This window comes from Corvus cornix, chromosome 4, assembly GCF_000738735.6.
Source record: "Corvus cornix cornix isolate S_Up_H32 chromosome 4, ASM73873v5, whole genome shotgun sequence".
In the NCBI taxonomy this organism is placed as follows: domain Eukaryota; kingdom Metazoa; phylum Chordata; class Aves; order Passeriformes; family Corvidae; genus Corvus; species Corvus cornix.
Genome location: NC_046334.1, coordinates 27,714,975 through 27,739,074, shown reverse-complemented (window position 1 = coordinate 27,739,074; position 24,100 = coordinate 27,714,975). Strand labels below are relative to the sequence as shown.

The following is a 24,100-nucleotide window of genomic DNA, read 5'->3' as shown; positions in this document are numbered from 1 at the left end:
GATCACCTGTCAAAACAGTCAGCTGCAGATTATTAGGAAACAAATATGTTAAAAGGTTTGCCTGCAGAGCTGCCCTATGTTTTTATACCCACTCACAAAGCTCCTCTTCTGATCTGCTTCATTTAAACTTCTGTGCCCAAGTGAAAGTGCAGCACAAAAGGTTGTAAAACCACAGGTACTTTGCATTCCTTCTGCAGTCCTGTTTGGAGCACAGTGATTGAAACAAGGACCTGGAAGAAGCAAAGTGTTTATTTTGTCAGTCTGACTGTTGAGTTGAGATACAAGTCTAAAAATGTTCACAGAAAAAAATATTAATGTCTGGAATAAGATTTTTAACTTCTCTTTTCAGGTAGGTAAGGACTTTTAAATTTGAAAACTGAAGAATTCCAGTACTCCTAACAAATATTTAGGAAGCTTATTAAGGGGTATGATAGCTGTTAACACACATTATTTCATTTAGCTTATTAAATTTTTTCACTGTGGTGGTGTTTAAAGCTGCCTTTTCCTGTGTTTTCAGTAACAGTATCTGAAATGAGAATTGATCAAGATGGCAGATGGATGGTAATGCTGTGAGGGTGTCTTCTGGAGTCAACGTGCCATAAAGAGCGAGAGGAAGGGAGTGATATGAGAGGTGTAAACATAATGAAGGGCTCTGTATTAGTGCTCAAGCGTGTTGCAGACTGACTGGTCTAGGTTATGCGAAGTGTTTTCAGTGAAGCTAAGCAACTTTGAAAAGATTGGTATGGGAAAGGTTTTCTGGTGTTGGTGCCACAAGGACACAGCTGTCTCTGGTGGTAACCCACACTCGTGGTTTGGGATTCTAGTAGTGATCTGATCACTTGCATTTAACAGCATTATGTCATCTTATCTAAAACTATAGGGTTCAGCTAATGAGCATGATGTATAATCCACTGAAGAAGAGGCCTGAATTTAATGAATTTTACCCTTTCTTTATGTTAGCAGCACTTTCATGTTGTAGTACAGTGGGGGTAATTACAAGAATTGAAAGTTAATTACAAAAAAGTTTTTTTCAAACACTATCTGAACTTGAAATTTTATTGCTGACAAAGAGGGGACTCCCCTAGGATGCAGTAGCCTATACACTGAAGAAACTGAGTGCTTCTCCTGTATTTCAGTTAGTGCCAAGTGAGCTCTGAGGCTAATTAATCAAAACAAATTCACAATTAAGCTCAGAAAGGAAGACTAATTAAGTAGACAGTTAAAAAAAGTGCTGAAGAAGGGAGCAACCTTAAGGGGAAAGTATGAGACTCCCAGTACTGGCCCATGAAGGACAATTAAGTGATAATTGCAGAGGCCTTTTTGCATCCAGCACATGCTGTCTGCCTTTTATTATGGCTGATTTTCTTAGCAATAGAAGCAGACATTTGCCTGATGAGCAACTAAGCTGTACTGTGCACTCGTAAGGTAATTCACAGGTAAGGCAGAGAGCTTGCTGCAGCTATAAATTAGAACACAGCTTCCAGACTTGAACAGTATTTTAGATAGTGAAAAAGCCCCATTGCGTTTTAAAGACAAACTAACTTAAGTGTTTGCTTTATTTCCCTCTTCATTTTGTGGCACACTGAGTCCATGTTAGCATTCTGTTTAAGCTTTCAAACGAATTACACTGAGTGAACTGTCAGAATTTAAAATAGCTTCATTCAGTTGCTCACCCCACTGAAGTTCACAGAAATCATTACCTTGTCATGAAATGGCTTCTGTTGCTTATGTCCTTGTATTGGGTTTGTGTGGCCAGGTTTTGATAGTTGTGGGGGGTGGTTACTGGGATGGCTTCTGTGGGAAGCCAGTAGCAGCTTCCCTGCGTCTGGCAGAGCCAATGCCAGACAGCTCCAGTGCCAACCCACCACTGGCCAAGGCTGAGCCTACCAGAGCTGGTGGTAACTCTTCCATTTAAGAAGGAAAAAAGGTTACTGTGCTGAAGTAATTATGGACAGAGAAGAGAAGAGTATGTGAGAGAAACAGCCCTACCCACACCCAGGTCAGTGCAGAAGGAGCAGGGACGAGGTCCTCCAGGCACTGGAGCGGAGATTCCCCTGCAGCCTGTGATGGTAATGGGTGAGTGATCTCTCCCTGTCCTTATTTCAACCCAGGAGCCTTTCCTTACATTTTCTCTCCTCTGTCCAGCTGAGGGAGGAGAGAGATAGAGCAGCTTTGGTGGGCACCTGGCATCCAGCCAGGGTCAGCCCACCACAGTCCTGCACTCATGCTGCATGACATACTTGTGGTGGAAAAAAAAACCAGGAGGAACCTACAACACTAGTATTGTTTTTACTGAAAATATTTTAAATTTTCTTCTCAAGGACTTTTTCAGCTAGCAAAGCTAATCTCTGGTGAGATGCTGAGGCTTGTAGATGAGGTACATGCCCCAGACTTCCTGCATCCCTCCTTGCCCATTTCCATTGAACTGTGATGCTAATCATCAAAACCTCTCTTAATTTATTTAATTTAGCATGGGCTAAAAATTTGCATAAGTGTTCACTTTTTTTTTTCCCCCCCCCTTATCTGGAACTTGAATTATTTCAAAAATTAGTGGTGAGGTCTCCTCAACTATTTTTAAAAATGTTGATAGTAATTTCCTTTTCTTCATGAAATTCCATGTGAACATTATGCTGCCACTGTGATGCACTGTGTCCTTCTATGCAAGTTGGCAGTTGTCTTCTTGAAGTATCTGTCCAAGGTGCAATCCTTCTCTTGGAACAGGCTGCAGGATGAGGCATTCACCTGCTGCTGTTTCAGCTCAGCTGCTCCATCAAGTTTCAATCTGCTCCTTCATTTTTTGTCTTTCTGCCTAAACTAATTTCCTGCCCTAATTTGGATGCATTTTCCTTACCAAAGGTTTCTTTTCTGTCTTTCTGCCGCTTGCAAGGATTGAATAATTTTTTAACTCAGTTCCAGGTGTTTGAATTATTTCAGAGGTGTTCGTGTGCCTGAAGGTTCCTTTGCTACCTCTCCTGCAAGTTTTGTACAGGGCCTGGCAAAGCTCCCAATTTTAACTTTCAGAGAAGTGATGCAAAGCTTTCTTTGGCCTCTGTTCTTTGAAAGACTTTTATGTAGTTTTAATCCCAAGAAGGTTGGTTTAGGATGTCACTGGCAAGGTGTTTGTTATTATCATCATCTGCTGTTTTTCCTGGCTGCAGAAGCAGAACGGAGACTGCTTCAGGCCCACTTGGTTGCCCTTGAACCTCATCCATCTGTTGAGGCTGGCTCTGCAGTGCTGGAAGAGTGCATCCTAGCACCGTTCCCCATGGCCAGACCTACCCTGGGGCATCGTAGCATTGTGCTTTTTGCTCCTCTTAGAGCACTAATTCAGCCTGCTGGAGACTTCCTTTGCCTTGGCACAATTTTGACATGCGTCTGCCATCACTTAGGCACCATGCCATACCTTGATTTTGTATTGGCAGGCTAGTCCAGGCATTCACCTGCCTCTTACATCTTCATTCCTCTTGCCAGTGGGAATGCTGCCTGGCACCAGTTGGTTTTGGCACAGAGGTGTAGCATGGCAGCACATGCCCACTGCTACACATGTGGATGTGGGTCTCTCATGTGCCCTCTCACACCCTGTTGCTGCTTGACTTTTCTGGTAAATGCCAGGAGAAAGTAATCTTCTTGGTCTTTAATGTTTCTGTGGTGTCTAAAGAGTCTAGACTGAAAGAGCTGTAAAGGTTGGGTGGCCCCTCAGGATCAGCTTCATACATTTCTCTTGGAGATGGAGCTGAGACTGGGCCAAGCACATCTGAGATACCCTTCCATGTGGAACAGTTCTGTCCACAAAGTTTGGATCCCATCATCTCCATTTTACCATACTTAGTGACATGGGTGGGAGTGTGTATTTGAAAAGCACGTCAGAGTGTTGGTGTACACACTTGGCATCCTCTGTCTTAGTGCTGTGGTTGCTGCAGAGGGGTCAAGAGGTATAGAAGAGATCAGGAAGCAGAAGCTCGTATGTGGGGAAAGAGCTTATCTGAATCCAGGGCAGCTGGCTCTTGGTGGTCCTGCTTGAGCAGCAATGTTGGATCAAATTACTTCCAGAAGTCCCCCCTGACCTCAGACATCCTGTGAAGTTGCAACCTGTGCTATGGAAGCTGCTCTTCTATAAGTTTAGTTCATGCTTTTGTTGGAAAGACCCTTATTTCTGTGCCCCTCAAGCTGAGAGCAGTCTTTTCTATGTCACACAGCAGGCCACCAGTATTGCCACCAGTACTGCCACCAGAGTGTGGGGTGTGCCAGAGTCCCAGCCACTGGTGAACAGCCACTGCCATCCCATTCTCCACGGGAAAGGACAAAATGTGCACACTCAGTTGAGTCACAAGGGTCAGCTTTAACCTCCCCTTTCTGGTCTTGGCTCTGAGAAGTCCCTCTAGGGCAGACACATACCTGGGTTTGATGAGAAGTCCACTGCTCAGTTTGGGGGAATTAGGTAACAATTTTCTCTGCATATACCCCAAAACATTTTACTATATTTGGATAGTGGGTTGTTATTTTCACCTGCAAGTCTTAACAGCAGTCTTTATTCTGTGCATGGGCTTTAAACCAGTTGAAAATTTGGCATCTTGCGCAGTCCAGGCTATCAAGTGTCTGCTTTTCCCATATAACTCTACATGTGGAGTAGCAGTGCTCAGCTGTCACTCGATGTGGGGAGTTGCATCAGATATTATTCTCTCAGCAAGAATTTTAGTTTTTGGTTGCTTTCCCTACTGTCAGCAGCTTTGTGTGACCTTTGGGACTGTGGACCAGAGATTGTGTACCATTTGTGTAAACGTGAGTTAAAGTGAATTAAAATATGCCCAAGATCTATAAAAGTAACATGAAACTCATATGCACATTTACTACTGAGGCTTCTTGGTTCTTCACAAGATATATTTCAAATTCAAAATAGCTTAAGAAAATATATGGAGAGCAAGTGTCAGTGCCCCAACCAGGTGTGGCTTTGACAGCTCCAGATTTTGCACAGATGAACACATTTGTCAGAGACCACTATTATTTAAATTAAATTAGGCTAATGTGCTCTTTTGAGCATAATTGAAATGATACTAATGTTTTTATTGATTTGCCACTGGAGTAGGTGAATGCTCTGATGTACTTGCTGCTGTGAGTACAATCTGCAGTTGTTCCACTTTACTGTCTAGTAACTCCTCAATATTATGGCACTGATAGGCCTATTTTTAACTGTGTTAATTTGAACTAATTTCTGGTTTTTTTATAATTCAGAACAAAAGCACGAGACATGCTGTTGGACGCCTCTTCCAAATAACTTTACCTGCAAATTGAAGATCATCTAATGCAGAGGAGTTCTAAAGAATGCTGAACATTTTCATCTGACACCCTAGTTTTAGGGGCATGTTGTTTCATTGATCTTAAAGATCTTTCTTCAGTGTAAATGGTAAATACATAGTTTGTTATGAGTTATCTTTACTTTTGTATCAATAAATATTAAGTAATGGAAATCAGTTTTGATTCCTTTAATTTTAAATAATTTTGGAATCAGTTTCCTGGCATTCCATGTGGTTTTGAAAATGCAGGTAATTGCATGAGTTTGACTTGTAAATAAATATTTATGAATAACTGTGAGTTATCTTGGGTGGCTTCAAAGACGTCTCAAACTGAAATGTTTCACTGTTACTTTGGAGTTGTTGAAACGTTCAAAGGGAGTTTGAAAGTAAATAGTTTTCAAAGGATGGAGTCATGGAATCATTAAGGTTGGAAAAGACCTTTAAGGCCATCAAGTTCAACCACTAATCCAGCCCTGCCAAGTCCATCACTAAGCCATGTCCCTAAGTGCCACATCTTTTAAATACTTCCAAGGACAGTGATACCACTTCCCTGGGCAGCCTGTTCCAGGGCCTGATCACCCTTTCAGTGAAGAAACTTTTCCTAATATCCAGTGTAAACCTCCCTGGCTATAACTTGAGGTCATTTGCTCTTGTCCTGTTACTTGGGAGAAGAGACCAACCCTCACCAGGCTACAGCCTCCTTTCAGGTGTTTGTAGAGAGTGAGAAGGTCACCCCTCCCTGAGCACTTGGCCTTGTTGAACCTCAGATACCAGTGGAGATGAGATCTGAAAAGCAATGTTCCTAGTTGACTGTGACTTTGGTTGCAGTTTGAATCCCTGGTGTTCCTGCCAAGCTTATAGAGAAACTTCTGGCTGGAATGGTGCAGAACTCTTTTGGCTTTCAAGTCAATCATAATCAGAGCTACATTCTGCTGCAGCATGTGATCATTCAGGGCTCTTCATATTTGGTATGTGATGACTTATGCTCTCCTCCATATTTTCTACGAAATTTTAAAGGTGTTTCCATTTAGCTGGAGATGGTGCTCCCTGAGAACAAATCTTGCCTAGTCATCAGAGTGAAATAAAGTAAAAACACCTCCCATCCCTTCAAGGAAAATACGGTCCATTAGTTTTTCATTTGCCAGGAGCATCAGTTTTTAATGTTTTTCCCTTTCCCTTTGTCTCCTGGGAATATCAATCTGCATAGATCTATTACTAATTCCACAGCAACAAGCTCATTTTCTCAAAAATCTTTACAGTGGGTAGTAAAAGTAGGTCTCCCTAGGAATTATTTAATATCCAAATTGAACTCAGTATCCTATGTATAGTGCTGGGTGGCTGCTGGGTTTCTTTTTGGTGGTGGTCAGTTGGTTGTTTTTTTCTAAAGTATCTTTGCCTCATCTGAAGTCACTGTTTTCTATGATAAGGTGAGTGTTGTAGGGTTGTCCAGCATTTAAAACTCAGGAGTCTGGATGAGTATTAAAAATAATTCTGCAACCAAAACAATTTTTGAAGGTGAAAGGGTGAGGAAAAATCCTCTTGAATAGCAGCATACTATGCTATGAATGATGGTGTATTGTGTAAGCATTGCAGAGAAGGGAGCAAAAGAGGTTTTCCACTCCTGGAAGGTTCTGGAAGCTCTGTTTATAACATTCATTCCCATCAGCCATGCCCCAGGAGCACTGATGAGCATTTTACCAGCAAGAGCCTTGCTGGAGGGCTTTCCATCTGCAGTTCTCATGGTTCTTGAAGGCCTGTCTCAATTCCAGTAAGTATTTGCCATTCACTGAAGCAGCAGAGAACCTGGCTCTACAGCTCAGCCTCCTGTGGCCTCTTCTGTGCACCTGGGTAAGCCCACACCCATCCACAGTGCTTGTGTCCCTGGGCTGTGCAAATTGGGAAGGGGACAGTGCTGCTGGTGTCTTCCAGAGAGCCCAGACCTGGTGCGGCCTGAGCAGTTGTGTAGGTCCCTGTAGGATCCCTCCCAGGGCAGGACCTGGATCTGGAGTCTCTTTCTTTACCCTGTCTCGTTCAGAGAGGGCTCTCGTGCTCATGGTCTGATATGAGGAATGGTTACTGCTTATCTTCCTTGCAATGTTTAGGAGATGCTTTCATCCAGAACAGTCTCACAGCTTCTTGTTAATTGGCTCAAACCAATGCATTGGACAGAAACAGCAATAACCTCCACATAGATCATGTGCTGTATTTTAGTAGTCAAGAAGATTGTCTTTTTCTTTTACCTGCCCTAACCTGGAAGAATCAGAATATTTGCCCTTCCTATGCCAGTTAGGGTCAATCATAATATCATAGAAGGAGGGCAGTTCCAGTAAAACCTGCACAGTGACTTAATATTAACTTTTTGGAAGCAAGGAGCTTCTTTGTCTTTTACATGGATATATTGTTTGGAGTTTGTCGTGTCCCTGGAATGTCACAGTTTGGGGAGCTGTAAGAAGTGATAAACAGGTAAGGTGCACAGTTCATGGGGGCACAATAGAAGCTGAGGCTGATTTTTTTCTTGCATGTGAAAGAATTCAACTTAAATCTTTTTATCTTAGGGGACAGAAAGCAAAGTACTGGTCTTAAAAATTACCCCAGTCATCCGTCTTTCTCCACTGCACAGCAGAAGGAGATAGGATGTCCTGTGGCTTATGCCAAGCAAAGGTGCCAGTGGTTATGCAGTAGCCCAGTTGTGGGCATGTGACAGGCATAAAGAGGCACATCCTTGTACTGAGGACTTCGGAGCAGCCATGGAAACTTCATGTTGTTCAGTGGTGGTAGAAGAGATTATTAAAAGTCACATTTATTACATGGTTTTGGCAGCTCAGTGTTGGTTTTACCATTTAAGTCTCTTGTGTATTTTCAGTATCTCGAGTTAAACAGTTTCTCTCCTGTAGGAAGCCACTTGGTCACGCTGGTATGTGGTCTGCTGGAGCACGTCTGTGATTGCTTTCTCATAGGACTCAGCCGTTACTAAAAAAAGATTTTCATTCCTCTTCAGATAAGCAGGTTTAACTTGTCTGTTAAGGATAGTGTGATTTTTATTTTTATTTTTTCTTATTTTCTGTTTTCAGCTGGGTGTTATCCATATGCATGCTTAACTGAAAGACTTATGTATCAAACCAGTGCTGAATGTTTTGCAGCCTAAGAAATTAAGATGAAAGTGGGTGAGGTGCAGACAGTTCTCCTGGCTGCCTCTCTTCACACTGAGTGAGGAAGGCTTTCCTGTTCCACAAGAGCCTTGCTTTGGTTCAGGCACTGCCGCAGCCTGGTGAAGTTCTGCCATGCACCAGTCCTGCTGCGATCGTGTCTGCTTTCTATTGCTCTGAGATCCCAGTCTGTGCAAGAGACAGAGAGAAGCCCATTTCCAGCTCAGGCTGTGATTGTATTTAATCTTTTTTCTTTATTTTTTTCTTTCCTCATGAAGGAAGTAAATAGAACTAATCTGTGAGATTTACAAATGGGAGTTTAGCCAGCCCTGAGGATTCATGGTCTTGAAGTCCTGTGCTTGATTCTTTTACATTTATATCATTAAAATCAGGCTGCTTTAGGTCCCTCTGCTAAATGTTGTAGAAAAAAAGGCACTTGGACCAGCACTGAGCCAAGGATACTTTAACAGAAGGTAGCCTGGTAGTTTCCCTACTGCTGCTTACATTTGCCCCTCACAGGCACACAAGGTAGTGAGTGTAATGCTTCTGAACTCACAAAAAGTATTAAAGTGGTGGCTTTTGGATGTTGGTCTTTTCCCTTCTCTCCGTGAAGAGAATGCAAACAATTTGACCAAAACAAAGAAGTCAGAAGATTGCATGTGGCTTTAAAAAATGGGGTTTTTTTTCAGATTTTTTATGTAGCTCACATCACCTTGCTCAGAATGAATGAGTGCTGTGTTGCTTTGGCATGGCGTTTGTTTGCACTTTTTTTGGCAGTTCAGCCTCCGAAGAAACTTCTACTGGCAACTCCCTGTGCCCTTAGCAAGCACAGAAACTGCTAAAATGAATGCAGGAGCAAGCGGATGCAAAACCCAGTCAAAATACACTGAAAAGTAAGTTTTGAAGAAGTTTTTTTCTCATGTTTGAGAATGCCTGCTGCTCTTTTCGTTTTTCCTGTGTGCCACGGCTCCCGAGGGCCAAGCGTCTGCAGAGGATCGAAGACACATCCTGGGAGCTGGCAGCAGGACCGTGCCTCTGCTGAAGGCCAGCCAAGCAGCCTGCTCCATGTGGAGGATGGAGGTTCCATCTGCCTTCCACCATCTCCACACTGCTGTGACAGATCCCAGGGAGCTGTGCTGTTTCCCAGGGAGCAAACCTTGCTGTGTTGCCCTGGGCTCCAGAAGGCAGGCGTTGGAGGAGGGAGGAAACCAAGCCGAGCTTACGGAGTTGTTGGAGAGGTGCCCAGAGATTAATACTCAGCTGGAGGAGGCTGGCACCCAGCACCCCTGCCCTGCTCATTGCTGGTGTGCACAGTTCCGCTGGGGGCACTCTTTGCTTTTTCAGCTGGCCCTGATTTTGAGGGTTCTGCTCTGCCCAAGATGTCTTGCTCCTGTTTGTTATCTAATATCTCTGCACTGAGCCTACTGCTCTCCATTGACTCACCTTCTCAAAGGTTTGTTCCTGTGATCCTGCTCAGAGCTTTTTTTGATTATTGTTTGTATTTTTAATTAGTTGAGGAGAGGTGTTGTCTTGTTTTTATCCACGGGTTTTGAGTCATTAAATTTATACCTAGGCAGGACTGCTGTTGCAGTGACTGCCAGTTCCATATAGGTTTTCATTTCAAGAGCCTGTGTTTATAGAAGGCAGCAACTGAAATCCTTGGTTTAGAGTGTTCTTTACAGCCGAACTGCTGTGGTCTGAATGGTGCAAGGCTTAACTTTCAGCACAACACATACAGTGGTATGGAGTTTCTAACCCAAATGTAGCAAACTTAGTGTCTCTGCAGGTGAAATTTTATTCCTTTTATGGCAGACAACTTAGAGGCTGACTAGAATGGGAACATGTGTAGGAAAAAAATAATATTTAACTCAGTCTCTTCCCTGATGATAGCAAAACCAAGATTCTTTATGTACCTGATGCAGAATAGTCATCCTTTTTCATCACATGCCTTTCATTCCTTCACCAGGTATGTATTCAAGCTCTGTGCAGGCAGTGGCATATTTCTCTATGCTCTGTAAATGAAGTTTTGTGATCATAAGACATAGCTTCTGTTTTCCACTAGAGGCCAATGAAGCGCAGGTTAAGGCTGTTGCAAGGCTTTCAGGGAAAACCCCATCTTTTTTTCCCTTCCAGACCTGTTGCTGAACTGTTGTATCTCCATCTTGATGATTATTTCTTCTTTTTGAAATGGTTCTCCCTCTAATGGAGTGGAATTAAATTGCTGTCTTCCTCCCACCATTTTGTTCCCAAAACCTGCAAGAAGTTAAAGAATTGTCCTCTTGATTTGCTGATACGTGTTCCTTCCACATTTGCAACTCCTAGCTGTTAACTATGCAGCAGCCTCCATGGAATAAAGGGCACATCGAAAAGGCGATGGAAGCAGTGAGTAATGCCAGTGCTTGGGATTTTTAGAGTTGCAGGAAACAGTACGTCTTTAGCTACTACATTTTACTGGGGAGCTTCCTAAATTTTATGCTTACCAGTGACCAAGCCAATGACATCCCCTTACAGCTGAGGGACAGGGTCTGACATCATTCTGCCTGAGAGCCTTTGCCTCCTGACTCCTCAGGTCATATCTCAGTCCTGAGTAATAACACTGCTCTTTTAAAAAGTTTTTAGGAGGTTCAGATCAGCAAAAGTCCTGAAATATGAGGCTGGTGGTGCCAGCTCTGTGTCACAGACCAGAGAAGCCATCTGGGATAATGTTTCTTGGCCAGGGAACTACCCCAAGTTTTCTGTCTCAAGTCAGTGAAGAATAATGCTGCCTAATGTGTTGGTTAGAGCCAGAAATGTTTACAGAAGGACAAAGGCACTGCTTGGGGCATTAGCTTGGAAGATTGTTTAGGATTTTGTTGCTGCCTGGCAGGGGTCTCATGTGGGTGGCACATATGTGTGAGCCCCTCTGGATGCCACACTGGTGGGCCTGGTTAAAGCACTGTGCTTTGGCTGATCCTAAACCTGTGAGATTTCTCTGGGGGTTGTAGGAAACCTGACTTTAGAGGGGACTGGGCTTCTCCTTTGGAAGGATATGCTGCTATGGTAGGAAGCAAAACTAAGGTAGGATTGCAGCTCAGAGACTTTCCTGAGCCAGCTCTAATCATGTGGTGGCATGGCTTAATGCAGCCCTTTGAGCTAGGGCACACCCATGGCCCCCACAAGATTTATCAGCATCTGTGAGCCCCTGACCCAACCTGTGAGCCAGAAGGGCTCTGCTGCAGCATTTCTGTGGTTAGAGAGGGAAGGTCAAGCCCAGGCAAATGCTGCGTGGGGCAGGCTGTAACCCATGAGGTGTCTCCTCCAACTTCATTCATCTGCCGTCTGCGAAGGATTTCCTAATGTGGCAGGATGGGCTGCTTTGAAGTTTATATCACAGAATATGGTATCTGGCTCTTCCAGAATAAATTGTGTTTGCAGTATTGCACTGTTTGCTAGGCAGAGGCCTCTAGAAACTGCCTCCAAGTTGCCAGTGGCTTCGGCGAATATTGAACACCTTACTGTCAACTGCAGAAAGCTGATTTATTACTATTATTTACTCCTCATTAGCACTGATGTAACGCAGCAGGGAATCGAGAGCAGCAGCAGCTTCCTGGCCGTTATCTGATGCTGCTGATGGCCATGTGTGTGCCGTGCTATGGTGTTACGTTTGTGCAGGACCTGAGATCAGGGGGATGTAGCAGCTGGCAAAAATGGGGAAAAAAGGAAGAAAAGGGAATCTATCTTAGCTTTATTTATGTCCTGGTGCAAGGAGTGTCAGAAACACTCATGCAGTATATCACATAAAATGAAAAGTAAGTAGGAAGTGAGACTGACACATCAGCTTTCAGTCTAAAAGAGTCTACAGCTGTTTTTGCAAAATGAGCAGATTTGTGTATTACCGGTCACACACTCTGTTTAATTTCCTTTGTTTGCCTGCTGTGCATCTTCTCTTTCTCTCATAGGTGGATATCAAATAAAGTGTCACTGGGAATCAATGTTAAAGCTCAATACCTGTTTCAGAATAGAATTACAGAATCATGAAGTTTGGAAAAGACATCTAAGCTCATTGATGATCATAGACCCAGCAAACAGTGCACCTGTCCAAGCCATGACCAGCCAGTCTCTCCAAAAACAGTGTCCAAGGCTTTACTGAAGTCCAGGTAGACAACACCCACAGCTTTTCCCTCATCCACTAGTCATGTCACCTGGTCATGAAAGGAGATCAGGTCGGTCAAGCAGGACCTGGCTCTCATAAGCCTGTGCTGGCTGGGCCAGATCCCCTGATTGTCCTGTCTGTGCTGCATGATGGCACTCAAGACAATGTCTGCAAACTTCCCCATTGCTGAGGTCAGGCTGACAGGCCTATAGTTCCCCGAACCCTCTTCCTTGCCCTTCTTGTAGCTGGGTGTCTCATTTGCTCACCTCCTGTCAGCTGGGGCCTTCCCGATGAACCAGGATGGCAGGTAAGTGATGGGAAGTGGCTTGGTCAGCCACTTTCTGTTCAGATGTACCTGAAAGATTAGGACCTTATGATACAAGGTGCTATGCAAACAAAAACCCCTAGAATCTATCTTCTACAGTGTTTATGTTGTAATTGACAAGGGGAAAAAAATATAAGTGTAATGTTTTCTGGTGTTTGTACACTCCTTGGAACAGTGGGGCCGCCCTTATAAACCAAGTTAATATTAATAATTCTCCATTTTCTGAAGAATGGTGTTACAAGGTGGCTGCCTTGCTGTAACTCAAGCACTGTAAAGCAGGTGTGTAGACAAAAATGTGAGCCCCCAGTTTCTTGATGGTGTTTCAAGACAAGCACATCTCTCTGCTGAGGTTTGCCACATCAGAAATGTTCAAATGAAGAAAGGGGCTTGGGGCATTTTCCTAGCTTTAACTCGAAGGTGCTATTTCCCTTGGCAAGTGACAGTACCTTCCTGTCCAGCTGTTTCACCCTTATGTGAAAAGGGGGATTTGGAAACTTGCACTTTAGCAGCAGTGGAGGAAGAACCTTGGGTAAGTACAAGTCTTACAGATGCTGAGCAGAGGCTGTGGCTCTTGCATCATCTGTGTATGCAAAAATGGGGGATACTTTTAATGCTTCTTAACGTGTTAAACTAGAGGAATGTTCAGTCCCATTTTCTTGGTGCAGGTATTCATTCTAGAGGCTGATTACATCCAGGGAATAAGTTCCTGCTCCTTACAGCACAGGCTGACTTTGGGTGGAGTGAGCAGCCCTCTGGCCGTGCTCAGGCTATGGCACATGGAGGTGGCAGTTCTGTGTTTGGCCAAGGCAGAGATGCTGGCATTGATCCTCAGCTGCCATTCAACTCAAGCCAACAACTGCATCAGGGTGCACTTCAAGCTGCTCTGACTGGGAAAAGTACTATTAGGTCAGTGCATGTAGTATTTTATACTAAGCCTTTTATGCCATCCCCAATATCACAAGTCAGCACGATGCTGCGAATGAGCAGGAATGTTTGATCTGGGCATGTAATTTTGTTAACTGTTTCTCCTTATATTAATTTACATTTGGGTGATCCTGTGAGAAACTATAGCAGAATTTAATAACACTAATATTAAAAAACCAATATCAGGTCTGCATATTTCAATCTGATTAGTAGTTTTTCTCTTGATTAAATGATGCATTTTTAATGCAAGCCCTTCATTTGTCTGCAATAACATGGCACTGTAACCCTCTGTGTAAAGCGAGCACAACTCAGTGTCCTCTTTGCTCCTGCTGGTCCTGGATGCAAATTTCCTTGTTTCTCAGTAATCTTTTCTTTGTATCCATCAGAGCACTTGCCATTGCTTGCCTAGAATAAAAGGTCATTGTAAATCCTGATTACTCTTGAAAGTTGCTCATACATTTATTTCCTAGACTTGATATATTTCATCCTCTTGCACATCAGAAATAGATTTAATCAAAAATGAGGATTTGTCTGGGAGAAACAGTTCATGATTCTTTCTCTTGGTGTGTTGTTTTTTCTCCCCATATAAAATGGTTTTGATAAATACACAAGACCCCCTGAATTTAAACTTAAATTTCAGTTTGAAGACCTGAAGTAGAATAGTCATTCTTTTTCAAAAACTTTCGTTTTTCTATTTTTTTGCAGGGGATACAGACAAGAATTCACTCTTCACCTCACTGTAACATTTCAGTGATTCTCCAAAGCCAACCTCACCAAAGTGTGGTTAAAATGATAACGAGAGAGCTCAGGATCTCATCACAGTCAATAGCAAAAGGAGTGTTGAGTTCAGTGACACCACGACACCGTGCTGCTGGGGTTATTTGGTAAGTACATCTGCCCTCAAGGTTTATTTGATGTATATTTTTTTGTATATTTTCTTTGTGTGAGGTTGATTGCAAGTTTTGCCTTTTCCATGTAAAGAAACAAAGACGGCACTTTCACCCAGTTCACCTCTTTGTGACTATCTTATCAAAACATTATATTGATCTGGAGAGCTATGATAAAGGGACAGCTGGGGTCTCAGCTGGGGTCTGGTCTCTGCTCTTCCACTTGGCCTTATCATGCCTGACACTGGCCTGGTACCATCCCTGGCTGTGTTCATCACAGGAGGATCATTCATCCCTGCCCAGCATCCCTACTAGCACATGCACACAGCTGTGCCTTACTTCGGGGTTCAGGGTTTGGTCAGGTCTGTCAGTGTTTCAGGGGAGGCTGGTGCAGGAGAGGCTGCAGAATCCTTCCTTACCATCCATGAAAGACTGTTACAATAGCTGCAACCCAAATAACTCCTGTGTTATTTGTAAGAAGAAAATTAAAGCAGATTGATTTGCTAAACTCCAGTTTGGACAGGCATAGTCTGAATAGATTCAGAAAAGGAAGAAAAAAGGGTTAAAAATGTTTTGACAGGCAAAGGTCAAACGTAAAGTTTTGAAGCCCTAAATCCTCCATGGATCCATACTGTGTGTGATTTCAGAGAAAAAGATAATGCATCAAAGCATATTTTGAACATTTTTCATGAGGAAATAAGTGGAAGATGCAAGAAATAATTTTCTGCCCTGATTCTGAGCACATGCAATTATTTCTATTGCTTTTTCTTTAAGCAGGACTGATTTTTCTGGTATATTTCAGATAACTCCTCTAAGGAGGTTGTTTACACCGCTGATGCTATCCTAAGGCAAACTGAAGTGATGGTGAAGGTGGACTAACTTTGCTGCCTTAGTGCCTCTCCCCTTTTGGGGAGTCCATACTGGGCCTGCTTTCCTGTGTGCCATCCTTGCCTGGGGTCTAGAAAATCCACGCAGGCAGGCTATCTGATTTAATTAGCTGATGCTAATTACTTGTTTTGGTCAGAGTTGTACTTCATCCTCGACTAAGAGTGATCTCTGCTTTTGTCCTGTGACAGAACAGCTACCAGGATGGGTGGAAGTGAGCTTTCTCCCCCTTAAAACCTGTCCAATTCCACCTTGCACAGGCTTGAATAGCCACAGTGCACCCAGGTGGTGGAGGCTCAGATGAGCAAGGCTAGATCTACAGGAAGCCAGCAGCTTTTGTCAGATCTTGCCACTTGCTGTGAGCGTCTCTGCTCTGCCTTTAAGGCTTAAGTGTCTTGTGTGAGGATGACAAACACTTCTGAAAGGTCAGCTGCAAGGTGAGCATGGCTCCCTTTTGCAGTGTGCCTGTTATGGGATGCCATTTACACAAGTTGCAGATACACAGGAATATCCATGAGAGTCAATACATTTTCATGTGCATTCTTATGGTCTTAGAATCTGATTTCTACCCCTGTTGAAAGAAAAATATCCTTATGGTTGCATACTGTGTTACTGCTCTACCTGTCTTTTCTCTTACTAAGCATCTTTTGGGGAATAGCAGTGATGACAAAAAAAATCACATTTCTGAACCAGGTGCACCCAATTTGTCCGAATGTGGCACTCTAGATTTCCCTGGGGTCAGAGTGAGGTGAACTCAGACCCATTCATGTAACCTAATCGTTTGTGATGACATTCAGAAAGTCTGAAAGCTTATTGATTTGTTTTATAATCATATTGTACATCTTTAAGAGCCAAACAAGTGCCCAGTTTAAATGAGTGGCTTGATTTTTTTTTCTCCTCTAGTTTGTTTTAGCAAAGGGTGATAGCAGTTATTTATTGCCATTAAGACACAGTTTTAATGCAATTCACATTTGGGCTTTCAAGTCTTCTACCCTGATAGAGGCAAAAGATGTTAAAGCAAAAGGGGATGATGCCTGAGAACCAACCTGACCTGCTTTTTTCTTAATTTTTAAACTGTCTTAAAATTTTTTTCTTTAATTTTGCTACCTGCTAGGAGGCAACAGTCCTGTTTGCTACTTCCCTCATCTATTTTGTACTACCCTGTGTCTGCACAGGAATAAACCAGCATGATGAGCATCAGCTACCTTTTTTTTAAAAAACCTGTAAGATAATGCTATTCTCACAAGGTAGTCTGACTATCATTTTCCAAACACCAGGCAAAGTGCTGGACTGTGAACTTAAACCTAAAGAGAGAAAGAAAAAAAAAAAAAAAAGAAAAATACGTTCCATCAGAAGATTCACAGCTGGCTTTAGTGTTATAATAATTTGATACCCTTTTTACCACGGATCCATGATTTGTTTGCTTTTCCAAGCAGGACTGTTTCCCCACCTCTTTTCCCTTATATTCTCTCATATTCATGTTTATCAGTTACACACAGAAATAAAACTGTTTTATGGTGAATACCCTCATTAATGTGCTTTAAACACTTTTGACTTTAAAATGATCCACTCCAAAGCTCCAAAGGCATTTTCGAGATTAAAAGTATCATTCTCCTTTTAGCACAAACAATGTGAAGGCATCAGGTAGAAGGCAGAGATAGGGGAAAACCATTTCCAAAGCTGAAAGGGATTCAGGAGATTTAGCTGCAGCCTATCCGGCTTAAAATAAAGTTACAGCCCTGTCCTTTGCCGTGGCTCACGTCTCTGACAGCAAACGTCATTAAAGCCGTAGAGAGAGGCATCGCTACTTGTTCGGAATCGCTGAAACTTGACAACCAAGAAAATAATGCCAACTAATGCATCCCTCCGGGGCCCAGTCCGTTAGTGGATGGTTTTTTTCATCTCCATTTGGGCAGGGGATACTGTGAAGGGGAAGGTGTGCATCAGGAGGAGATGTCTCTGGGCACTGGATATACATCTTGTTGAAATTTAGACCTTGCCCTTGCTCTGAGGATTCAGGTAGTTTTCAAAAAGCACTAAGTGTCATTTAAGCTTTCAGATGTTTTAAATCAACTTCCCAACATGTACTAGCATGATCTCCTACCTCATTTACCTGCAATGAGCCTTAAACCTAATTGTGCACATGCATATACCCAAGCTGCCTTTGCTTTCAGGTTCAGTTTCCCTCTGACTAAAAAAACAAAAAGGCAAATTATTCATTTTGATGTCAGACTACATTAGGGGACTTCCATACTCAGCCCAGCTTTACTGCATAGAAGTCTCCCTTCTTTTTGTGTTTGCAGAGGAACTTGGCTTGTGGTCCTTTCTGCAAGCCAGAGCTCCAGGTTCCCAAAAACTCACCTCTGCTTCTCTACAGCTGGAAATCACGTGCCCACCAAAGCCATTCTATCACTCCCCTCCTCAGCTGGAGAGGGGAGAAGAAATTTATCAAAAGCCTGAAGAGTTGAGACAGGGACAGTGAGAGATCCACTCAGCAACTACCATCACAGGCAAAACAGATGTAACTTGGAGAAAAATTTAACATTACCAATCAAATCAGAGTAGGGTGATGAAAATAAAAACTAAATCTTGAAAAAAATGTTCCCCCATCTTCTATCTTTCCTGGGCTTAACTTTTCTTTCAAGTTCTCTATCTCCAGCAGTGCAGAGGGATGGGACTGTGGTCAGTTCATTGTGTTCTCTCTGCTGCTTCTTCCTCCTCATGGGGAGGAGTCCTCCCACTCTTCCCCTGCTCCAGAATGGGGTCCCTCCTACAGGAGACAGTCTTTCATGATCTTTGGCAGTATGAGTCTTTCCCATGGGCTGGAGTTTTTCACAAACTGCTCCAGTGTATGTCCCTTCCATAGGGTGCAGTCTCTCCGAAACAGAGACTGCTCCAGCATGGGTTCTCTTTGGGGTGGCAAGTCCTGCCAGAAAACCTGCTCCACCAGGGGCTTCTCTCTCCACAGGGCTACAGGTCCTGCCAGGAGCCTGCTCCAGCATGAGCTTCCCACAGGGCTCCTCCAAGCATCCACCTGCTTAGGCATGGAGTCCTTCATGGGATCACTGCTCACCCGTGGTCCTCCCATGGGCTTCAGGGACACAGCTGCCTCACCGTGGTCTGCACCATGGACTGCAGGGGAACCTCAGCTCTAGTGCATGGAGCACCTCCTCCCCCTCCTTCTGCACTGACCTGGATATCTGCAGGGCTGTTCTTCTCACATATTTTCGCTCCACTCTCTGGTTGCAGTTGCTCTTGAGGTAATTTTTACCCCTTCTTAAATCTGTCATCCCTGAGGTGCTACCATCACCACTAATGGGCTCGACCTTGGCCAGCAGTGGCTCTTTCTCAGAGCTGGCTGGGACAGACTCTATCGGACATGGGGGAAGCTTCTGGCAGCTTCTCACAGCAGCCACCCCTGTAGCACACCCTCCTACCCCCTGCCCAACCTGACCATGCAAACCCAACACATGCAATAATAGTGCACTTTTAAGGGTTCCCTGCACAGGTGCTTCTGATTTTACCCCTGAGCCCATGTAGGTGGGCTGTGAAATCATTCCTGGGCCGCGAATCGAAGCTGTCCATTCCTGTGGCTGCTCCCTGCTCCTGGCCCGCGGTGCCTGCCATGCATTCTCAGAGCAATAACGAAGCTGTCACTTGCAACCAGCCTTTGCAGATTACCCATATACATTTTGTTCCTGTAAAGCCTCTATTAAGGATGCCATTCCGTGATACATATTTAAGTCAGTATCTTGGCACCATGGTTGCCTGCGTGAAAGAAGCTGAGAAGCTATTACTGTGAAATTGCCTGCAGCTCTTGAGCACAGGAGGTAGCAACTGGCTAATAGTTTCTTAGACAGCCCTGGCAGATGTGTCAGGTTGCTTCGCAACTGCGCACCTCGTGGGAGAGCAGCGCGTGCGAAGCTCCCCCCTCTGAGTGTCCCCCGCTGTAATTAATCCATAGCATCATTTCTATAGTGTCAGCAGCAGCATATGGACCAAGCACTATTTTGCAGGACTAACCACAAAGGAGGAAGACTGCAATTATGTGTCTGATGATTCTCTAGGGTAGCCACGGGTTGTTTTATGGAAGGCAAGAGAGTCTGAAAGAGGTGGGATTATGATGAGTGTGGCCATGGAAGGTGAAACAGTGGATAAAATTACCTTTCACCTTGTGTAGTGCTACTGTCTTACACGACACTGCTTCCAGTCTTGCCTACAATGAGAATTCAAAAAGGGCAGCTCAAAAATAAAGCATACATTTGGCGTTCAACTCACCAATTTGTCCCCTGCGTGGTACATGTTGAGTAAGCAGATAAAGAAGGGTGCAAGGATACATTCTTGATACCAACAGAACTTCCTCCTCTTCCTGAAGCTTATAAAGAGCTCCAGGGAGTTCCCAGTCAGAGCTGAGTGCCTGGACTTTTACAGATCTAGGTTTAGGTGGAAAACTCCTTTAATTGTCTTTTAAATCATATCCTAGAAAGAGAGGAATATTTTTTAAGATAGTCTAGCCTCTCTAACCCCATATTAAAATAATTTTGTTGGCAAAGCCCTATTTACCAATTATCTACTTAATTTATATGTTTATATTAAATGTATAATCAGATTATATATAAGCTGATTTATTCAAGGAGACAAAAAGATTAAACACTTTTTTGCTGGTCATATCCACATTACGACAGCAAAACTCATGCAGGACCCTATAGGAGAGGTCAGCAGTCCCTGTGCTCCTGTCAGTAGCCCCAAATCTCCCAAACTGTCAGGGAGACACTGTGATGGCTGGGCCCTGGTGCACTGGACAAGTCATGTCAGCTTCCTCCAAGGCTTCATGAAAATCCTACCAAAAAACCCCAAATGAGCTTGCTTGCTTGCTTGCTTCCTTCCTCCCTCCCTTCCTTCCTCCCTTCCTCCCTTGCTGCTTCCTTTCTTCACCTCTTCTCTACTTCCTTCCTCTCCCCAAATTTGATGTTTAGCAGGAATGATTTTGTCACCACTTCAAAGCAGGGGAAAAGAGTTTATACTTAAAAAATAATATCAGCTGCTTATATTTGATTTTGTCTTACAGAGATGGTGGAAATAAAGCTGTTACAATCTCTGTGACAGTCACTACTGCTAATGTCTGTCATAAAAGCCAGTAAGGAGGCAGATATGTTGATTTATCATGCATTGATGTTCCCATAGATCTACTTTCTAATAAAAATCTGTGGAATTATTGCTTACACCGAGCTTCATGTGCCCAAATTTGTATAGCTAACTTCTCCTGGAAGTTTTCAAAGCTTTATTTATGGGAGGCTTTTATCTATCCGCAAGAAAAGCGCTCGCAAAGGGAGCATGCCTACCCTTGAGACTCAAACCCGTTAAGAGTACAGATTTATGCCACCCAAATTCCCCAATGGAAAACATTCTCTTTATTTGAACTCTCGATTGAAGCATGGCTCCAGCTCATGCTTTCTGGTACGGAGGAAATTGGTAACCAGGGATTTTTGTAGGAGCCCCAGATAAGTTATCCAGCACCATCTTTTCAGGCAGGACCACATGTATCACCTGAGATCAAGCCTTCCTTCTAAACCCTAAGGGTTGTTTTACAGCTGTGTTTTTTTACCTCCCAGAAGAATTGCTTTCTTGCCTGCTTTTTATTCTTATCACAGAAGGATTTTTTTCAGATTTTTAGAAATTAAATTGTTTGTGTGTTTTAGGGTTTGCTACCTGCACACAGCATGTGCTGAGAAGAGCAATGTGTTATTTTGAACCAAACTATCTTAAATATGATCGTGGGGACAAGATGTCTTCCTAACTTTTCTCTACAGATCTTGCAAATTATGATGAATTTTGTCAGATTTAAGAACCAAAGAAGCTTTATCTCTTCAAGGTTGAAAGATGAAAAAGGTTGATGCTTTGGAGAAAAACCCCATTTTAAGGATGGAGCTGGATGCAGTGAGGAGCAAATTTCCATTTCCAGCAGCATTTTGGAGCTTTGTCCATCCTACCTTGCCCCTCTGAGCCCTTGGATTCATGCTGAGAGTATATATTCCCCTATGTCCATGTTCAAGTGTCAAACTGTCACAGCTCTGACTTGGATCATGGGGAAGGATCAGCACACAGTGCTGAGCCAAAATGACTTCTTTTTGGACAAACATCCCAAAACAGAGCTGGCTCTGGAAATTTCTCTGCATTTGTATTTTTCCAGGTTTGGGACACCCTATCCTGTCCATGTTTTTGCAAAATCTCAGCAAGCAATTAAGCAATGTGTAATCCCATGGGCATAGCACTGAAAGGGACATGCAAAGGACAACATTCTTAGTACATGGCATTACTTAAGGGACAGGTTTGTGTAGCACCCAGCAAGAGTTGTCTTCAAAAGCTAACTGCTGCTTTTTCTTACCTTGAAACCAAACTGCATCTTCTTAAACCTTTCTTTTTTTTTTTTTTTTTTGTGGACCTGTTAGTGAAGTGGGAGGTAGCCCACTTCATAGCTTCAAAAAATGGAAGAAAAAAATTGTTTGGTTGGGAACTCTAAAAAAACCCCAGGAAATTCTCCATTTCCCATCCTGCTTTAGACAAGATTTCAAACTAATTTTCTTCTCAACGTTAAAGCCTTGCTCCTCTTTCTCCCCACTAAATATTTCTTCATTTCCAAAGTTACTCCAACTTTCTTTTTAAAGACATGAGATGATCTTCAGCACTAACAAGAAGTTAGCAGAGTAATCAATGAGAAGAGAAGGCTTGATGCTTCAGGCAAATTGAGTCTGAGCCAGTTAACTATTTATATGGGAAGAAAGCAAAACTCTCCTCACTTATGCATCACCTGTGCTGTAGTGAGGGCTGTGTTTGCTGTAAGAGTGCAGTTTGGGCTGATGCTCTATTTCCAAGTGTATCCTGGAAGCAGTTTTAGGTGAAAGAAAGGACAGATTTTTTCAAGGAGTATATGGAAACATGGTGAAATTGGGAAACAAAAAAGAAATGCCTTGGTTTTTAATTCTGGGAGCAATTGCTTTCAGCAATATGAAAAGCCTGTCCTCCAACATGGAATGAGAAGTTTAATTTTGAGTCAAACATTGTTTTGGTTAACCAGTCATATGGTACTGCTCACATCTTCTTTTATACACCATGGGTCCTTAATAAGATGGAATAATTTGGAGGATTATTCTACAAGTGGAATAGATTTTGTAAAATATTTGCTACCATCTGTGGCTTCCCTTGCATGGGAAGCATGCAAAAGAAAATACATTCTGAGGAGCTTTATGCAATTTTCACCCATCATTGTTCTCCTTGAACAAAACAATCCCTCACTCCATAATCCTAAGCATCAAGATATTCAAGCAAGTAAGTAGTTCTGATAAAGTTGGGGCATTTGGACACTTAGCTTGTGGTTGAGGATGGGGATGAGAGATGAGAAATGCCAGGTGTTCACCAAGGCATTTGTTGAAGCCTGTGTAAGTACAGTGAGCCAGGGACCATGAGTTTGTGGTCTGCACCATTTCTTCTCTGTGCCACAGAGTGCCTGGCCTACAGCAGGATCCATAGTGTGAATACGTTTGCATTGATACTTGGTAAATTGATGCCCCATGAGTCTGTTTGTAAGACCATTCTGCTTTCATATTTTGTGCTGTCACTGACTTCGCTGGTACATTGGCTCAGGTAGACCAAAGCACTTTTTTCTGATCTTCTTTGTTGTTTTCCCTGGGCAGCCAACAGCTAAGCAGTTGTAGCTGTGTCAGCATTAAGCCCAGCAGATTTACACTGCAAATACTGGCATGGTGATGTTTTTGCAGCTGCCCCTGGAGGCTGTGGATTCCTTGGAGATGCCTGGAAGAAAAAACTGAGAGGAAGGGGAGTTGGAGAAAAAATATCTTCAAGAAACATCATTAGAAGTACTCCATGGAAGCAGTGTGGGTGTCCTGGGGTGCTGGTGAGAGATTGATGGGGAAAGGTAGTTTTATTTGCCAATGCTTGGACTTCGCAAGGCAGAGCTGCAGCTGAATTGCAGATGGGTAGTGCTTCCCATGCTCGACCTGAGGAAAGCTGTTTCCATTGGGTCTAATGGGGCCACAGAAAAACCTTCTGATGCCTTGCCTGAGATGGTGTTTAATTTAAAGGAAAAAGTCTTTCTGGTCAGAATGACTGCATGCCTCCCTTTGGGCCAGCGTTCGGTCATGGTATCAGATGCTGCTTAAGAGGTGCGGATGTAAAAGCCATCTGCAGTCACAGATATATGACCCAGGGGTTAAGTAATGGAGTAACATGCCAGCACAGCCGGCTGCTCCCTAAATGTGGATCCAGAAAATGTTTGATTCCATTTTTGAATTGCTTTGCTGGTGCTAAGTGGAGCTATTGTATTACCAGCAATTAAGGCACTTGTCCCCGAGGCTGCTCGGGTGCTGCTTGGCCCCAACACGCCGAGTGATGCAGGCTCATGTAGCAGGTGGGCTGACCTGTCGCAGAGGATGAGCATAATGGAAAGGTTTTCTTATCCCACTGAAAAACGCGCCTTTTTGGAACATTTTGTG

At 43.3% G+C, this 24,100-nt stretch overlaps 1 protein-coding gene across 3 annotated transcripts in view; it reads left to right on the top strand.

The window, feature by feature from the left end:
- Positions 1-5,468, top strand: part of CENPC (centromere protein C) — a 28,466-nt gene extending 22,998 nt beyond the window's left edge. For all 3 annotated transcript variants that reach the window (XR_002048288.3, XM_019293457.3, XM_019293458.3), the window contains one exon: positions 5,230-5,468. Coding sequence is in view for 2 of the 3 variants with exons in the window: in XM_019293457.3 (XP_019149002.1) it covers positions 5,230-5,272 (43 nt within the window). In the remaining variant the exon portion in view is untranslated. The remainder of the gene's footprint in view (positions 1-5,229) is intronic.
- The last annotated feature ends 18,632 nt before the right edge of the window (positions 5,469-24,100 follow it).